Source organism: Tubulanus polymorphus, chromosome 11 (genome assembly GCF_964204645.1).
Source record: "Tubulanus polymorphus chromosome 11, tnTubPoly1.2, whole genome shotgun sequence".
NCBI classification, from domain to species: Eukaryota; Metazoa; Nemertea; class Palaeonemertea; order Tubulaniformes; family Tubulanidae; genus Tubulanus; species Tubulanus polymorphus.
This window is the reverse complement of record NC_134035.1, coordinates 12,573,063-12,592,874: the sequence shown is the minus strand read 5'-3', so window position 1 is coordinate 12,592,874 and position 19,812 is coordinate 12,573,063. Positions and strand designations below refer to the sequence as shown.

At 36.6% G+C, this 19,812-nt stretch overlaps 2 protein-coding genes across 9 annotated transcripts; one reads left to right on the top strand and one right to left on the bottom strand.

Moving 5' to 3' along the window:
• The first annotated feature begins 261 nt into the window (after positions 1 to 261).
• LOC141913286 (uncharacterized) lies at positions 262 to 9,946 on the top strand. 8 transcript variants are annotated; one of them, XM_074804773.1, is made up of 18 exons: positions 262 to 496; positions 1,069 to 1,983; positions 4,271 to 4,321; positions 4,421 to 4,573; positions 4,680 to 4,783; positions 4,906 to 5,127; positions 5,902 to 6,013; positions 6,102 to 6,191; positions 6,276 to 6,362; positions 6,447 to 6,533; positions 6,618 to 6,704; positions 6,789 to 6,875; positions 6,955 to 7,053; positions 7,130 to 7,293; positions 7,377 to 7,496; positions 8,174 to 8,260; positions 8,409 to 8,560; positions 9,330 to 9,946. In XM_074804773.1, the coding sequence occupies exons 2-18, from the start codon at positions 1,326 to 1,328 to the stop codon at positions 9,340 to 9,342; spliced, it is 2,373 nt and encodes a 790-aa protein (XP_074660874.1). In that variant the 5' UTR covers positions 262 to 496; positions 1,069 to 1,325; the 3' UTR covers positions 9,343 to 9,946. The 8 variants fall into 8 exon arrangements, with proteins under 8 accessions (XP_074660874.1, XP_074660873.1, XP_074660872.1 ...); XM_074804772.1 differs by having other exon boundaries at positions 9,075 to 9,946; XM_074804771.1 differs by having other exon boundaries at positions 6,970 to 7,053; positions 8,409 to 9,946.
• Positions 9,947 to 10,088: 142 nt separating this feature from the next.
• On the bottom strand, positions 10,089 to 16,473 carry LOC141913259 (uncharacterized). Its single transcript, XM_074804734.1, has 3 exons — positions 16,333 to 16,473; positions 10,548 to 10,711; positions 10,089 to 10,189 (listed from the first exon to the last, which is right to left on the bottom strand). The coding sequence occupies exons 1-3, from the start codon at positions 16,449 to 16,451 to the stop codon at positions 10,143 to 10,145; spliced, it is 330 nt and encodes a 109-aa protein (XP_074660835.1). The 5' UTR covers positions 16,452 to 16,473; the 3' UTR covers positions 10,089 to 10,142.
• Between the last annotated feature and the right edge of the window lie 3,339 nt (positions 16,474 to 19,812).

Sequence of the window (19,812 nt, the reverse complement as noted above, 5' to 3'; positions counted from 1 at the left end):
ATGTATCATTTCGTAGCCTTTTTGCAATGATGGCATTCTTTAAAATACCATATAACATAGGGGCTTCATGATAGAATGATTATTACGTATTCCTATCCTTTATCGAGTTATCAGTGTCTAGTTTTAAAGTTTCTGTATAATAGATGATGCAGAATATTGGATCTATATTAATTCTAAGAAAGTACATTATCTCCGGTCTTTCAACTGCTGAACGATGCTGTGAGCTCGGGTTTCGCCGTACAACACTGTAAAAACTAAGAACGCAGTGAACATACTGAGAACACTGAAATAAGGTGTTCCCGAACACTTTTTAATGAATTTGGAACATCATCGAGTGTTCTAAGCTGATTTAAGTGCAAAAGCTCGTTCTGATGAACGCTGAGAACGGCTATGGAACGGCAAGAACACACCGATCACTCCACTAGAGCGTACGTGACTTTTCAAAGCGTTCTAGCACGCTTCACTGCACCTCGCTGACTGTGGAGAATCATCTTTAGTAAGCTTTTGTATTCTTGATCTTATAATATTAATCGGCATTCATTGGAAGTAATTATGTCAGATCATGTAGGCCTAAACAAACAGTGCATTTCACAGCCGGCGTAGGCCTAATACGCGCCACGATGCGCCATAAATGCAATGAATGAATGCGGCAGAAAATCTTTTGGCGGAGGCCTCCACCATAACTGCGAGCTAAGTGAAGCCACATTTTTTCAGACAATTATTAGCGGCCGCTGCCTTGTGAATTAAAGTTTTATACCAAAAAATATTTTCCTCGGTGACTCCGCGCTGTTAATCAGGGCAGGGATCGAACCTATGAACTAAAGCTACAATCTCGCTCAAGAAAGTGAATTTGATTGATTTGACTTTTCTCAAGGTCGTTGAGCTTAAGCTGTCTGCTAAAAACGAACAGTCGCCAAAATTCCACATTCATTGCCTTAAGAAATTATAATTCGAGGCCTTTACGGGTATGATAGTTTACATCTCTGTAGGCCTAAATAAAAAGATAAAAGCTGCGGTGCATTTTATTGGCATGATGATATACTGAAACTGTGTTATTTTTCTTTTCAGTTTCTTTGCCGTTCAGCCATGCCCATGCAACGATATATTGCATTCCAAGATATTACTAGTTTTACGCGCATACTGGAAATTTGCTCTTATTTGAATTTTGACGTCAGCGATGAAGTGATTGATAGCCACTTTACCATATGCTTTTTTAACATAGGACAGTGCAACCTGATCCAGAATATTTGTGCCTATTATTTGATCGAATATCAAGTCATAAATACAACATTATCGTTGTAGAATCAGTACAGTAGAGAGTAAGTATGGTCTATACTTGTAACTTATGTAACTTTTTTTCAATAAGCAATGATGATTTTAAAAATCACATCTTAAGAAAACATAGAAATGATCCACATTTCAAAATAACGTGTGATGCCTGTGGTGCCACCTATCATAATTATTTTTCATATCGTAGTCATTTTAAACGCCACCATGCCCATAGGGAAGAAGTTGACCATGAACCCGATGACATAGACCTACCAGAACCGCAAAATCTCCAAATAGGCCTAAATGATGATCCTAGACCTGACTTAGGCCTAGTGGAACATGATATTCAACAAAATCAAAATGAACTCAATGTTGCAGCAGTTGACCAACTGAAAATGAGTGCTGGGCAATTCATTCTAAAAATGAGAGCTGGCCATAAAATAAGTGCAAGAGCAACCTGTGAGATGCTTGAAACAGTCAGCCAGTTTACTGAAATTGTTTCTGAGTGTACTCGTGATAATATTCTTAGATTAGTTCCTGGACTGAATGAAGAACAAAAGAATTTGATTACTCATTACTTTGCTGAAAAGCAGGATGTATTTGCTGGGCTTCAAAGTACTTATATGCAGAACAAGTTCTTTAGAGATAATTTCTCTTTGGTTGAACCTGTGGAAATAGTGTTAGGTCATTATTTCAAAAAGGTCAAGGTTAAAGGTAGATATATTTTCAAGAAAGTCCCTGCTCTTGGCTATTTTATACCATTATTAGAAACTCTTAAATCAATTTTGAGTATACCTCAAGTAAAGAATTGTGCCAATATAAGTCATGCTAGTGAAGATCAATACATGCGAGACATGTGCGATGGTACTTATTTCAAAAACCATCCTCTGTTCAAAAAAAACCCGAATGCACTTTGCCTTCTTGCATACTGTGATGATTTCGAGCTAGCCAATCCGATTGGAACTCATGCCAAATTGCATAAAATAATCATATTCTATGTAGTTGTATGCAACATTCCACCTGAATTACGATCAAAATTGCCAGTAATTCATCTTGTAGCTGTTACACTGAGAAAGTATATTGTTGGTCACAGGGACAGGCTTCAAAAGCTTCTTAAAAATTTTGTTGATGATCTAAACACTCTCTATGATGGGTACACATTCATCTTACCCTCCGGCATATATCGTACTAATGGGACTTTATTGGCATTCACTGGAGATACGCCTGCAGCAAATGAAATTGCTGGCTTTAAAGAAGGGGTTGGTGGAGCCAGCAAGCCTTGCAGACTTTGTGATATTCATAAGAATGACATGAATGCTATATTCTGTCCCTCTGACTGCATGATGCGAGAAGAAGTTGAACATAGAGAGAGGTGTAATTACCTGAAAGAACTTAGTAGGGCTGATAGGCTTCTAATGAGTAGTGAGTATGGGATAAATAATGATTCTGTGTTGCAAGGTATCAATGATTTCCAGATAACGAAGTGTTTTCCTATGGATGTCATGCATGTACTACTGGAAGGAATTTGCAATTATGAGACCAAATTATGTCTTCGACATATGGTATCTGATAAAAACATGAATGTTAGTGTTCTAAACAACTGCATAGCAAATTACAGCTATTCTGAACTTGAAATGAAAGATAGACCTCAACCCATAGATAGAAAAACTCTTTTTGGTAATGGAAAACTAAATCAAACGTCTGAATCTATGCGGATATTAATGTATCATTTGCCATTCATTTTGAACGCTATGAACATACTAGATGATAGAGATGAGTATTGGAGTAACTGGATACGTCTTCAAAAGATAACTATTCTGAGTTTATCCCCTATTATATCTGATGAAACTATTGCATTTATAGATATATTGGTTGCAGTACACAACAGAAAATTCGTAGAGATTTATCCCGATGAGAGCTATACGCCCAAATTGCACTATATGGTACATTTTGGGGATCAGATGCGAAAATATGGTCCTCTGCGCACACATTGGTGTATGCGCTTCGAAGGGAAACATGGTTTTTTCAAAAAGATGAAATGGAACAATTTTAAGAATATTGCTCTAGTTATTGCGACAAAGCACCAGCAGTGGCTTTGTCTTCAGCAACTCGGGACGGATGGGCAAAGATCGATGCGTTTCTTAAATGACGAAGATGACATAAAATTTGGGCACATAATGCATGAAGACGAAGACCATTTCAATGATATAATGACATATTTAGTACGTGAAACACATAGATTGCAGATAGGTCCTTTGATGATAAGCCCAAAGATCGTCGTACATGGTCATATTTACATGCCTGACAACATTCTCCTTTTAGAATTCGATGAAGATGAATATCCCGTATTTTGTAAGATTACTAAGATTGTAGTTGTTCAGGAAGAGAAATACTTGCTACTTGATAGGTTTTTAGTCGAGAGGTATGATTACACTCTCAATGCTTATGAGCTTCGAGAGGATCACTCTTGTAGTAGAAATAAGATCTTGTCTGTTCAGGATCTCCAATTCCCTTGGGTACTGCCCCAAAAATGCTTTGGTTATAAGAGATATGTTTTACTTTGCTATAGTCCTCTCGTAATGTTGTAAACTGCTGTTGTTTTTATAGATTTTATAGAAGGCTAGGTCACTGGATGTGGTGTGTCTGTCAGAAACTACAGTGGAACCTCGTTACTTCATGAGACCAGAAAATATGTTCATTATAACTGATATATTTTGAATCCAGTATGAAAAATTATAGGAGGTCAAATTATCCCATTTTGAACAGTTTGTAATAACCGATAAATCGTTATATCTGATGTTATAACGAGGTTCCATGTATATCCAACTATCTGACTACTCCTTTAATGCTAGAATTTTTGTGGAAATATTTCTTATTGCTTAGGTAAACTGTCCGTTTGAAAAAGCAAGGTTTTCAATCTCACACTGACAGTGTCAGCTTTATTAAAATATGTGTTCGGTCGACAACAAAACCACACTTCATCGGTGCATAAATTCAGCAGGAAACAAAGTTTTCTTGATCGCGTCATCACTAAAAATGTTAAAAGATAAAGGTATGTAAGTCGATATTTGGTATTATGTAGTTCAAGTTCAAGTTCATGTAAATATACTGGTTTATTTAATCTTGTATAACAATATTTTTGGTTGTTTAGCTACGAAATGGTTATCTTCAAGTGAAGATGATCCACCGTCAGTGTACACCAGCGATGGAACTGAGATCTTCGACGAAGAGGTGTTTGAGGTGATTTCACAAACTGATACGACTCTCCTCATATTAAAGTCTGGTGAAACTCTGATCAATTATGGTGAGTATATAGGCGTATATATTCTTAGAAATGGTGAATCATCAAATTATCACAAACTTGTAGTAGTTGTTTTAACTAATAATAATTCAATTATAACTTTTATTAGACGTCCATAAGAGTACTCTTCAACCTGATTTATCTTCGTCAACTGATACTGACATCAGCTCAGAAAGGTCTGATTTCATTGATTCGGAGGAATCGGCATCAATTGTGAGTATATCTTTTATATACTATCAATTATAACAGGGTTCCTACAGCCCCTCAAATCCCTCGAATAACCCTCAAATTTAGAATTGGTCATGTAGCAAGCCTGTAAAATCCAATATTTAAAGGAATTACCAAAACTAAGCGCTGATGTGGTGGATAAGCTATCAGCCTCTGCATCAGCTGCTGCCGCCGTTTGGGATGAATGTGTGACTCAAATGGCATACGGTTTACTCAAGAGACCCGAGGGAATCTCGACATCAAGACAATATACAGAGGCATGCCAAGAACTCATAAAAAGATATCCCAATTTGGCCAGAATCTCAGCTGGTAAAGTTACAAAGCCTTGGGTAAGTAATCATTATATGATATTATAATTACATTATATTATATTATAACCTTTAACTATTTGCATATTAATCTAAAACTTGGAATTTCAATGAAAAGTGATAGTTCATATCTCAAGTTGGATTCATCGAAGCAAAATCCTGAAATGTTTTTAAGGAAAAAGACTAAATACCGGTATATATGTTATAATTTTTAGCCCACTTGGCCGAAGGCCATTCGGTTAGTCCCTGTGGTTGGTTGCACAGTTTTGATTTAAGTCCAAAAGTTGTCTTAAATTTTAGAAGTGATCTTAGGTTGTTAGATTGGCTATAGAACTTAGTTGGTCTTAAGTCTAAGCCGTGACTATGCAACCGGCCCTGGGTCTTAGTGTGGTCTGGCGTGCGTGTGTCATATTTCTTGTGAACGCTCTACAGACCACAGTTTTTGGCCAATCGGCTTCAAATTCACATATATTGTGTATGACCAAAACATCTCGGAGGAGTTTTATATTTGTATTAATTGGATCCAAGATGGCTGATTGGCGGCCATCTTGGTTTCTGAAATGTGAAATGAAATGGTCTATCATATGACCAAACAAGGTCATCATATCATCCAATATGGCCGCCTGGTGACCATCTTGGTTTCTGAAAATGCACAATTTTGATATTACCTGATATAATATTCCATGTAGATCTTTCATATTTCATATGAGAATGTGAAATAGAAGGGTCTATCATATGACCAAACTAGGTCTTCTTAGCACCTGTCCTATTGTGCTTAGATTTTGTTTGATTAAGGTGGCTTTTAAGAAATCGTTAAGTATGAAAGTGAGACACATTCGGCACTACAGAAAGAAGAGAGATAATACGTCAGCTAGCAGTAGTTACAGGAAGGCAGTTAAGGTTTCAGGTAATTTTATGAAATAATAGTTTAGTCGTACATGTATGTATTATTAATGAAATATGGTATGATATTAAAACAGATGAATCTGTTTTAGCTTGCCGTGGTTTGAGTCGGGAGTCTCCGTCGTCGCCTGTTGGTGGTTTAGACGAAGACCGGAGTTCTTTCACAGCTGTTAAAGCGTCAGGTATTTATAAAATGAATAGTTCGTTGTTGTTCCTGATAAAATTCCAATCAAATTACCGCATCTAATTAGATGAGTCTCTTTTAGGTCGTTGTGGTTTGAGTCGGGAGTCTCCGTCACCTGTTGGTTTTTTAAACGAAGACTGGAGTTCTTGCAAAGCTGTTAAAGCATCAGGTAGTTATAAAATGAATAGTTCGTTGTTGTTCCTGATAAAATTCCAATCAAATTACCGCATCTAATTAGATGAGTCTCTTTTAGGTCGTTGTGGTTTGAGTCGGGAGTCTCCGTCACCTATTGTTTTTTTAAACGAAGACTGGAGTTCTTGCGAAGCTCTTAAATCGTCAGGTATTTATAAAATGAATAGTTCGTTGTTGTTCCTGATAAAATTCCAATCAAATTACCGCATCTAATTAGATGAGTCTCTTTTAGGTCGTTGTGGTATGAGTCGGGAGTCTCCGTCACCTGTTGGTTTTTTAAACGAAGGCTGGAGTTCTTGCGAAGCTGTTAAAGCATCAGGTAGTTATAAAATGAATAGTTCGTTGTTGTTCCTGATAAAATTCCAATCCAATTACCGCATCTAATTAGATGAGTCTCTTTTAGCTTGCCGTGGTTTGAGTCAGAAGTCTCCGTCACCTGTTGGTTTTTTAAACGAAGACTGGAGTTCTTGCGAAGCTGTTAAAGCGTCAGGTAGTTATCTGAAATAATGGTTTAGTTGTATATATGATTGACGAAATTCTATTCAGATTATGGTATGATATTAAAACAGACGAGTCTCTTTTAGTTTGCGGTGCTTTGAGTCAGGAGTCTCCGTCGCCCGTTGGTGTTTTAGCTGAAGACCTGAGTCCTTCTGAAGTCTCAAAAAGTGGTAAGAATGATTCCAAAGTATATGAAATGTATTAATGTGAATTGAGTTCAGATGCCTCTTTTCTTTAATCTCTTAGACCAAGCTGACCTTGCTATGTTAGGAGAAAAGCGATTGTTGGACCGACCAAAGATATTCAAACTGATGAAGGCCACACTAGCGCAGCGTCGACAGGAAATAAGAAATTCAGGCGATATACTTTTCTTCATGCAAAAGTATAAATTTTTTCAACATTTAGATTATGTGAGTGCAAATATCTTTGATTTTGAAATTTCCACATCAAATAAGATTTATTTGGTTGTAAAGTTTGTTTTGGATATTTTTAGATTTTCGAGGAATTTCATTTGATGGGATATGCAAGGGACTTTCTACATAATTTTTCTCAGAGATATGAATCAATGTTAGAAAAGTTAGCCACTTTGGCTATGATGAATGGAGATATTAGCGTAAGTCGCCTAGCCCGATTGATGTTGATTTTTTAAATTACGAAGTACACTTTGAAGAGTTCTGCTTGGATAATGTAATCCTGCTATTTTCATCTGTTAGCTTCAACATTTTGTCCATGTTTCAACACATGGCTAAATCTATATAGCTGCGTTCACACGACAACTAGTTAGACCGGTCTAAATCGGTCCGCACTGGGCCCACAGGATGTCGCCATGAGTATTTTACCCCAAAATTTATGTAAATGATCATAGATTTATGATTCCCTGGCAGTTTTTTATTTGAACAATTTTGACGCAGTGTACCATATATCTGGACACATCAACCTATAATAGATTCTAGGTATTTTCCAGAACAATTTATAGGGATATCTATTCAACTATCAACATACGCTGAGATTTTAAGATAAATAATAATCCGTTAGCGTACACATTAATTTTAGGTAGTAAAGAAATTATATGAAATCTTAAAACTATATTAATAGGCTTGATAAGTAATTGCTGACGATACAATTGAATTGATATTGCAGAGTACGATTTAGACCGGCTCCTAGTACCAGTTTCTCTCCACGGCACACACACAGATTTAGTTCTGTCCTAATTTAGACCCATCTAAATAATGTCGTCTAAACGCGCCTATACAGTATATGTATTCTAAACCTACGTATTTATCATTCTAGGAGGATCAGCATCAGATTGCTTTGATTGAGTTTGTACACAAGGAAACAAGCTACAATTATTCACGTTGTATAATTTCCGTTGTTGACGTAAGTTCATTTGCCTAAGCTTGAGCTAATTATGAAAATATCTGGTACTTAAAATATTTCTGGTATTTAAAACATTTCTCTGACTTGAATTTAAGGATAGTCAAAATCTCATACAATGTTTTTATGGTTACAGTATTGGTATTTTTAGGAAGTGGACTTTGGAAAGACCAGCAATTCAGAAAATTCAGCATTCCCAAGTATTGTTGTGGTTGGTGATGGGGTATCGTATGCGCAATATTTTCTTTCTATCGGAACAGTGCTTATCGATTGTACCACCTACAAAGATCTATCCGGAATCAAGTTAGCATTACTGGCAACACTGGTATTGTACTACATTTTTGACCTGAACTATCCGAGACCTTTCAAGGAGTCCCTATCATTCTTTCAGGCAGTTCTATTTCAAGAAAATTGTCGTAAAGGCAATAGAACGGCCAAATTATTCAGCCATTTTACATGTAGTTAAATAATACATGTAGTTGAATTCCTGGAAAATCCAGCCTTGGTAAACTAATGAGTAGTTTGAGTAAAAATACAATATTAGAATTGAAATCTGACAGTGAGATTTAAAAGATCAGTTTGGTGGAGCAGATTTTGTGGCCTTTTAAAGTGAGAAGGGTCAGTGTGATTCTACGAGGCATTCATTAATTCATTCATCCTGACCCTACTCACTTTAAAAGGCCACAACATTTGCTCCACTTAGGCGATCTTTAATTTCAGGGTCAAATTTCATCTTCAATAATAATTTTTCACTAAAACTGTATGCTATAAAACTACATTTCTGTATAGGCGGTAACTGTTAGGAATTTCATTTCAGGGGATATGTAAGGGATTTTCTAAGTGATTTTTCTCAAAGATATGAATCAATGATTGAAAAGTTAGCCACTTTGGCTTGGATGAGTGGAGATATTATCATTTAGATGAACTAGAAAATGCGCATTCAGAAAAGAAATAAACCTGGAAAATCGGCAGAATTTTGAATTTGCTTGAACTATATATGCTCTTCTTTGATTGTGTTTTTATTTCACGCTTAAGGCTGAACTGTTCAGATATATTATATTATGTTTTTTAGTGATGCAGACTGAGATGGTCAGATATATATTTTACCATGTGAATGACATGTACTAATGCAGCTATTTAAAGGCAGCATTCTCTTAAAAAGAGCGTGTATGTATTTGATTTACGCTTATTGTGGCCAAATACATTGGTTAAGGATTTTGATTCAATGGAGTTTGTGCACAAAGAAACCAGATACATTTTATTATGTTTTTTAGTGATGCTGACTGAGATAGTCAGATATATATTTTACCATGTGAATGACATGTGCTAATGCAGCTATTAAAAGGCAGCATTCTCTTAAAAAGAGCGTGTATGTATTTGATTTACGCTTATTGTGGCCAAATACATTGGTTAAGAATTTTGATACTTCCTTTTTGACAATTTTAATTCAAAATAATAAAATTTTGGATTTCAAGATTAATCTCATCTTTTTGGTTTTTCTGCCGGGAATGTGTTGAGTTTTGCAATGTTCCCTCAGGCGTTCCGGAGTTCTACAAGTGTGTTCCCAAAAGGTGTTCTTGCAGTGTTCCCACTGGTGTTCCAGAGTTCTAAGAGTATGTTCCCAAAAGGAGTTCTCGTAATGTTCCCACAGGTGTTCCATGATTTAAGTGTTCCAAAACTCTACTCAACTGAAAATGTTCTAAGTAGTGTTCAAGATATGTTCTTAGTTTTTACAGTGAACGATTAGAGAGAACCACAATAAAGACATAATCATTTATCAAACATCGTTTTTGTGAGGTTTTATGTTTAGAAAAATTGAATGAACAAAAAGACCGCTTAAAATCTCATCAGGATTAATCAAATTGTGCAATATCAAGTTCGAGGACTATTTGTTCAAACTTCTGATCGCGCGTTTCAATGCGCTCCGTTTACCTGAAATGGAAAGGAAAAATGAGTCACACCAGGTGGCGTTAGTTGCACGGTAAAGTCCTAGATTTAATGCCAGTCTCAGCCCATCTAACTTTCATAGCCAATGAAACACTTGACATTTCAACATGACCCAAATAAGGGCCAGTTAGATAATCGTGTGTTTTCGATTTGGGACAGTTTAAGACTATTTTTCAGTTCTATATAGACTTCTTAATTTCCAACCTAATATTTTGGTCCTACACCCAATCTTACAACTTAAAACTTATCTCAGGATTCCAAACCTTTTTTTAACATAAGCCACGGCAGCGCTACTGGGTCGTGTTTTTCTGTGTGGGATTAAGATTATAACACTGTGACATACCCGGTGAACAAATTGGATCAGTCACACAGTCACTGAGTATATCAACCATCATACTCTTCACACTGCTGCGGCCGGCGTTGCTACCGAAATGATTGAATATACACGGAAATCCTGCACAATTACCACGTTTCGTCTTCGCTTTAGACATCAAATAATCTGCTACTCTGAATGAAAGAGAAAACAGTTCAAAACATCAAAATGAACGCGATGAAATTTAGAAAAAAAATAATCTGAAAATATCCGATGGTAATCGCCAGGTATTTTTGAAATACGTGGCGTTGTCCATATTGACGACCAGAGGCTGGTTTGGCAAATGATGTAGTTGAACGATATAAACAGTTTATCGGAATTGATTGATTTGAGGAGATGTGTTAAATCGGGGTTTGAAAATTGTATTAAATCTGATAGTTTGAAATCATATTCATGTGTATAAAACGCTCACGTTTTCCCTGTAAATATTCACAAGAACACTATTGAATTTTGAGATTGGGTCGTTGATCTATATCAAGGTGATGCACCTGAGATCAAAGCGCGCCATAACGGACGTAAAGTTCAAGCAGTTAACCGAAGTGAAAGGTCACAGTTCATTGCCATTTGACGTACGCCTATCATGTCCGTGCATTGCCTCTTAAAACGTGTTGATTTGTTTAGCGCGTAAAACCGACTGGAAAACGTCAGAAACTGCAAAAATGTACGATTTCTTTATTTGTCAATTAAACCACGGAATCGCAGCTTCCATCTCCGTTTCTTTTGCATCTGAAAATGCAATGTACAATAAATCCGCGGTCGCGCGATATTTTCTTCGTGAACATGAAACATTAATATGAAGCATTTCTTTAATTAAGTATCGTCGGCGACTTCTGCTCCGGTAACTTTAACAGCATTACATTATTAATAGATATATCGTTTGATGTTTTTTTCCACAGTATTTTAACGTATTTCAGTGCATTATTGTTATAATGTATTGTATAACAGCTTCTTTTTCTCATCACGCGCGAGAAGCGTCCTTGCACTATAAGCCTCTTATTGTCAGTGATACGACAGGTATAACGGTCACTTCAATGTCGTTGCGAGGAGGTCTTGTACTTGAATATAACCCGCACCGCAGAAATATCGAATAGATCTTCATCACTTACACCCTCATATATATATATATATATATATATATATATATATATATATATATATATATATATATATATATATATATATATATATATATATATATATATATATATATATATATATATATATATATATATATATATATATATATATATATATATATATATATATATATATATATATATGAGGGTGTAAGTGATGAAGTGACGCAGGCAGATTGTCAGTTCACAGGACGACAAAATACTTCTTTAAGTAGATATATGAGAATTATTTACTAGCTAACGTGGACCAGAGAAAACTGTTAAGTATTTATGAATCAGAATCTGATAAACTGCAGTGAGTAAGAAGTAATATTTCTACGCTTAACATCTGGGACCAATTGTAAAATCCTTTATTAATTGACTATAGAACTAGGTTTGTCTTTGACTGACTGGTCTTAAACCCAGGATTCAGTTCCACAGTTGTGTGTTAGAGTTAACTCAGAGAGGTAAAATCAATTCATTTTCAATGAGTTTACTCTGAGTCAAATCTTAACTCACGACTGCGGTACTGGGTCCTGGACTATCATGCCCTACGCAGAAGACGATTCATATTCTCTAATCTAGAGAGTTTCGTGAGACGGTCGTAAGAGTTTGTTTACGACTAATATCCGGCCGTGTAATTCATAACTTATCAGTGCGGATTATTCCCCACGTAGTCATGAATTTAGAATGTCCGACAGAGCATCACAGATCAGTAACGAATAAAAAACACATCTCCTCAAAACAATGAACAGTAATCAAATACGGCTGTAGACTGATAGTTGAATGCTCGGGTCGCACGGTACGTCGTCTAGATTTTTTGCCATTTTTAGATGTAGTCCCACTTACTTCTAGAATTTACGAGGTTATCGACACTAACATAAACTGTCGGACTATTGACACGTGGAAAACGACCGAAACGATATAAAAAAATGGACACAATGAACTTCAACCTCTTGTAACATTGTTATTTCCAAAGTCTCGATGTATCAAATAAGCAGCCAAGAAAATTAACCCCAATCAGTCGCTTACCGGTTCGGTTCCGGCTGGTTGGAAGATTGTTTGAATCGGGCCCGAAATTTCCAAATTATGTACTTCGATTTAAATGAAAAATTCTGTTGATTCGACCGCCGACCACACAACTATCTAAACTTCTGACATACTATATCTGTATATCTGATTTCCGATTTCAAAATCAAACCCCCTGTTTCGTTCTCGGCAGGTTTGGTGGGTTTGTTATAAAACGAATCAAACGAAATCTACCAAAGAAATAAATGACAGGGTTAATCCCTATAATAAGAAAAAAAAGATCTTACTTTCTTCTTATATGAGAATCGGTCGTAAAGTGACGAATATGTTATCAGTACATACAATATATCAGTCCTCCTGGTTATTTATACCGCGTTTTCCATACAAAAATATCGTAAAAATATAATATAATTTTTCGATATCGAAATAGCGTTTTTTCCTTCAAGTAAGAATTTCCGTTATTTTTGAATTGGTGAAATAATAGCGCACTCGGTATGCTCAACGAGTCTATGTTTATCGTTGATTCTGATTTACACCGGAAAGGGAAATAAATCGTCTTATTCTGACTGTATTTATTATCAGGATTGATGACGACACCCCGACCGGATATCACTACTAGTAATAACCGATTAGTGCCGAGTAATCCCGGAAATACACGAGTCCACCTCGTGGTCTAAATTCGTGTCACGATGGATTTTCTGGGCAGACCCGAAATTTCAGCTAGAAAATCAAGTGGACCGCCTTGCCAGTAATTTCCACATTAATAAAATGATTTGTTTTTGAAAATATGGCAACGCATATAACGATACGATAGGGCCTTTTTAATCACATGGAGAAAAGATTTTTCCGGGAATAAAGAATGGAGAAAAATCGAAATAAGATTTGAGTATTTTCCATAAAAAAACTTTTTTCTTATTGAGGGCTGAAAAATCTTTTTAATTTGATAATTTTGGCAGATTTCTGGGAGGCGGATCCGTACTCCAAGTAATTGAAAAAAGCCTAAAAACTGAATATTATTTTATACGCATATCAAAGACCCTGTGAGTCATCGTAACAAAGGCTGATAGGCTCTGTCCGTGTTGATTAAATACATTAGAATGAAAAACTTTACAATCCACGTAATAGACTTTTATGTAAATCAAATTAAATATGCAGCAAAAATGCGTCCAAAATTTAGTATCTTTGTTTTGTTTTTATGTATTTATATTTCATTGTTCTGTTGGAACTTAAGTATTCCTGAAGATGACATAAGATAAAGTCGAAACGTCGAATAAAACATAAGCTGAAGGAAAATCTTCGGGTTCAAACTTTCTATTGCGGATTTCATCTTATCTTACATTCATCATTAGAGTGGCCGTGTTAGCCGGGTATAGAATAAATACAACCAGAAGAGTAGTACTTTATATAGGTTAAATATTCTATTTGACACAAGAGCTTTCGCTACCATTGAATGTGAATGAGACTTGTAGTCATCGTGTTTGCTCTAATATAGTTTTTAAAAACGATTGCTATGTATTTACCAGTACGGCTTTCCTGTATTGGCCGATGGGGAAAACTTCGACCCTCCGTAACACACGAGGAATGTGTTCATTATGATCAACTTGATTTCGGGTGTGATGATCACCGGCACTAATAGTCACCTGTAATAAAGTGACACGACGGTATCACTCCCAGGTAAACGACCAGATCGCGTGGCGTCGCCGGTTAATTTCTGCTCATTCTCGCGCGTTACGTATTGCTACCTCGTCTCTTTACTGATTCACGCTTAATTAGAGTTTATAGCGAAACCAACGACATTTGATAACTGTTTAATGACACTGACACGACCGGTGTAAGTCTCCCGACTCTGCGGGGGGTATCTATACGTGGCTATTACTCTCTTTTTTCAAAGCTGTGTTCTTGATGTCTAACCGGTGATAATTTGATTATCAGAAAGAGCTGTTTTATTTGCGGTGCTGCAAGAAGCGTGCCACAGAGCTTTATCAGAAATGGAATGTTAGCTCAAAAGGCTTTCACAGCTTTGCAAATCTTTGTTATGTATTTCGTCAGTTTCTAGAAAACCGATTTCAAAGGAAAGTCATTATGGATTACTGACGGCAGCCATTCCCGGGCTAGTTAAACAGTCGCCGCTTAGATTTAAGACCAGTCTAAGATCATCTTAGTTCTATAGACAACCCTTATATTAAGTGAATGATCAGTCTTTAACAGATTTGTGACTAACTTTCGGACTTAAATATTGACTGCGCAACTCGGCCGACAGACGTATGTCATTGTGTGGATACAATGAGTCAAGATGAAGCCGGTTGGTCATTGCTACATCCACCGGGTTCAAACACGGGACAAAATATAATCATATCAATTATAGCCACATTTTACGATCGGTACTAGATTAGCTATAAACATGTGTAAGAACTCAAGTTGCAGGTGTTTTCGCCGTTCAACACATATAGGATATTATTGCTAATTATTATATTACTATCTGTCACGAATTAATGGTGAATATTACACTGGCTTGACTAACCACTTAGCCTGATAGTGATTCCGGACCGAACCGAAGCCCCCTGTTTCGTTCCCGGTCAGTGTGCTGGGTTTGTAAGAGACAAAGTAAAAGAAATTACATCAATCAATGAAATAGATTGTGGGAAAATCATCCTATTTTTTTAGGAAAAAGATATGACTTCAGATGAAAATCATTGGAACTGAACAGGTTTTTTTTACTTCCCTCCACTTTCACTTTCCCCGATGCCGTGTTCTATTGTGTTATCTAAATCTCTCGTTTCATTTCGAAGGTTTTTTTAGGCTGCAAAAAGTCGTCGTAAATGCCCTTTGGCGGTTTCATTTTTTTCGTTACGTTTCATGCTACACTTATATTTTTTTACCGAACTTCTATGGGTTTCATAGCAACGTCTTTAATACGTGAATTTGATTTGGGTAACATGTCTCATCAAATGTTTCACGGAGAAATTGAATATAGGTTGTGGTGGTTTCAGATTTTTTTTCCAAGAACATTGAAACTCCAATCACATGAAAAACAATTCAAGAACAAATACAAAATGTCACGTTGAAAGAAATATAATTATGTTTGACGCGTACAAAAGCGAGAAATACCCCTTATATAGTTTTCAAAAGGTTTTGAGCTCACCTAAACCACTAATCATTAGTTGAGGTGTCAATGCCCTCAAAACTTCATACGTTACATACGGTTTGCCTTGCTTTCAACACTGAATTTGGCGGTATTTAATAAGAATACGAACGTAGCGAATTTATCAAATCAAAATCTTGTGTTGTTACAAACCGATACCTATTTATATATTATATGTACTTGAAAATCATCTTCAGGTATCTGTTTACTTGATTTTCGGTTTAATCGATTTCAGCGGGCAAAAAGACTCTCGAAATCTATTCAAAGGGGACATTTTATCGCTTTCAAAAGTCAAAATATCGTAAGATTTTGATCGGTCGTTAAAAAGATGAATGACCTCGGTAAAAGATGACCTAATCATAACGGTAATGATTTTGTTGCTCAATAAACTAAAGAAAAAGATACATTAAAACTTCACACTGACAAAGCCATCGCATAATTGAAAGTCAAGATGTAAATGGTTTTCTACCTTGAAAGGTCAAAGTCATCGTCGTCGTATTTTTCCGCTAATGAGGACGGTATCAGAGTTGATACGGCGAATATCATAGTGATGACAATAGCGGCGAATTTATTATTAAAACATGCCATAATTTCTTCTTCTTGTGTTACTTGTTGCCGTCGTTGTCTAGAATAACGAAGAGAACAATCTAGTAATACGAGAATAGAAAATAAATCCGACTACAATAAATAAGAGCAGTTTTTGTCTTTTCGATTGTGTTGCTCTCGCGCGGAAAGAAGTTATTAAGAACAAATTTGCGGATGATTTTTTCGGATGATTGTCTCGGTAGTTCAGCGATCGGCATATTACGGGATCATCTAGAGTTTACAGGAAATACCCAAGAGCCAGACGCGTTGTCAAGTTTACATTTACGACCAGCCCACTCGCCTATGTGGCAATTTATGACCACAATTTTTGAAATTGAGTAACGATTTTGCAACTCGACTCAGATTACAGAATTTTTTAGAACATGCGAATAGAACATGCGTAATGCGAATAGGTTCCGCAAATGAGTAAATTGCATATTACGCCCAACCGGTCGATTAGGTTCGAATCCCAGAAGACCAGATCATCATTTGAAAGTATATTTACGTCCCGTAATGGATGTTTGAACGTCCGAGAAACTATGTTTTTTCTAATATCCGTTAACGTGATCTATCTCCCAATTACACGGTTTTTTGGTTCAATAAATGAACTGAATCAATAAAGCATAATCTACAACGAACGGAAAATAGTAAATCCCAAATGTTTCGTTTTTTCAAAACGTTTTTTTAAACTTCTATTTTCGTAATTTCTGTATGAAGGCCAAAGTCATTAAGTAGAGTGCGGCCATGTGCTGTCATCACTTGACCGACGTCATATTGACCGTCAATACAATGCGAGATTTACACGACAGATTCCCGATATTTTTAACTCACAATTTTGTTTTTCAGGCAGTCAAACAAACTATGACGTCACGAACAGAACATCTATATGCGCGTTGTCTTGTTTTAGTTTAGGTATAGACTGGGCCTATGTGGTTGTACATCTTCTATCGAAGCCCTATGAAAAGTCTTATGACGTTAATTCTATTCATTTTTTTTTCAACCCGCTGAGACGCACTCAGGGTATTATTAGCAGGTGCAATTTTTTCGATTAATTTTTTAATTAAGGCAGGAGAAGCCTTCGACCTCGGAATTCTGTCAACATCACCGGGATTCGAACCCAAATATCTCATCGTGACCGATCTCAGTGACCGATAGTTAAAACCATTCCATGATCCATGATTTCGTGATCGCTGATCCGATTCCCGTTCAAAAAAATATTTTAAAAAACCTTCAGAATTAACTGTATTCGATCAGATTGACGAGAGACCAGTAAACGATACTTAAACTACTCCATACCGACCTAATTCCTATTCAAAAACATTTAGAAAAACTCGTCGGAAACTATATTAAATTGCATAAACAATGAACGAATACATTGATGAAACCATGGACTCTAAAACGAGTTCATGATGAAACTAACCTGGTCTTCCTTTCCTTCTCTGGTCCTTGTTTCTTTGCTTTCTAAATTCTGACGAATCCGTACGTGAAATCCGACAGATAAGAAGCCCGAAGACCAATCAGCGATCGGGATTGCTAGTGAGTGGTGGTGCCTCTATTCGTAAAACCTCGGATAAAACTTGTAGGTGGCAATTAACAACATACGCAGAATATCGGCCTCTGATCCCGTGGCGGAATCGAGCGAATAAAAATACGACATGAAGACAACAGCAAAATAAACGAGAAATGAATTATTTAGGTTTCGTTGTCGGCGTCCTGTAAATAGCGCCATACATGTTTGAAAAGCTCGTCAAGTGACAGTTCCCTCTTCTAGTTACGGGAATAATGTAGCCTGCGACGACATTTAATCATTAACGAGCTCCGTGTGCAGAAAAATCACAATGAGAATAACGTAAGAGGAATTCTTGTGTAAGAGTCGTGAAGATAATGTTCGAACGTATATATATATATATATATACCAAAAGTCCAAAACGTCATTTTTTCAGATTCAAATTTTTGTTCTGCAATGAAAATGAATTTGGTTTTCAATCTTTTTATATGTTAATAGTGAGTTTTTAGTTATTGAAACATCTATTCATCATGCCCAGTCGGTGACCTTTGGTCAAGGGTGTCTAGCGCAGACTGGTACATCAGTTAAGTCAAACGTCAAGTGAACTAGTTCTACACCATTGGCGACGGGTTCAATCCCCTGTGAGTGCGCGCAATTTTACTGTTCTAATCATGTCTGTACGTGATTTCACTTCTTAATCGTTAGTTGCAGTGACGCCAATGCAAGACCTCAAGTTAATTCCTGACGTTTTTTTTTGTAAAAATTCATATGAATATTTAACTCGTTGTCACATACGTTCGGGTAGTTGACCGACCGCTAGCTGACCTAGAATAAACCCTTTCAGAGGCGGAGCAAGAGAAATTTGTATGTCGGGGATCTGAAAGAAAAGGAAGGGTATTGCTCGGATAGAGCAAGAAGTCCACACGCAGCTTCATCCATCAGGAGTTAGATATATATGAAGAAATCCACCCGAAAGGCACAATCTCCGAGTTCAGGTTTTGATCTTGAAATAGGGATTAACCCTGTTATTTGTTTGGTTGGTAGTTTCGTTTGACTTTCTCTTTGATTGAGTGTCCCTTACAGACCCACCGCACCTGTCGGGAGCGAAGCAGGGGGAGGGGTATTTTATGGGCCTGTCCGGGATTTTATGGATCTCTCTCTTGACAATAAGACCCCCAAAACTACCTCTCAGATACATTCCTGGCCTTGGATGATAGTCGGCATTAGTGTGTTATTTTCTTGTTCATATGGGACTCGCGACATGACTCGTTGCGTGCTGCTCGGTAGTAACGCTACCGATGTCGGTTGTTTATCGTTACACTCGCGGATAAGAACAGCGGTATTAATTGTGAGTTGACCATCGCATAGATGCGATCGGACACTAATGACCCGACATACACTCCTCCTACCCGACACCCGTAAAACACGATGATCAGTTAATTCCACGCGAACGACACGCATTACCTCATAAAACAAAAACAAAGGTCAAACCCGACCATAACAAGAATGTATCGTGAGAAAAACGCAACAACTTAATATGAAATATTAGAATGTATATTCGTCATACATTGTATGAAATGATTTAGACAATTATTGTACATAGCATAAAACATCGATTAAAACTGCCACCAATATGCGGCGATAATTCATTTAAAATGAGTTCAAATCACGAAATTCGTGTAAAAATATACGACAATATCTTCGATCGAAATTACAAGCACCATTTACTGTTTTCGGTCAACCCCCTTCACTTTTAAAAGTGTCATTCATCGCTAAAATATCTTCTAAACCTTTCCGTGTTAATTTGTCCGTGTTCATCGAATGTTGCTTACTTTCCGACTGTCTTCTTAATTTCAA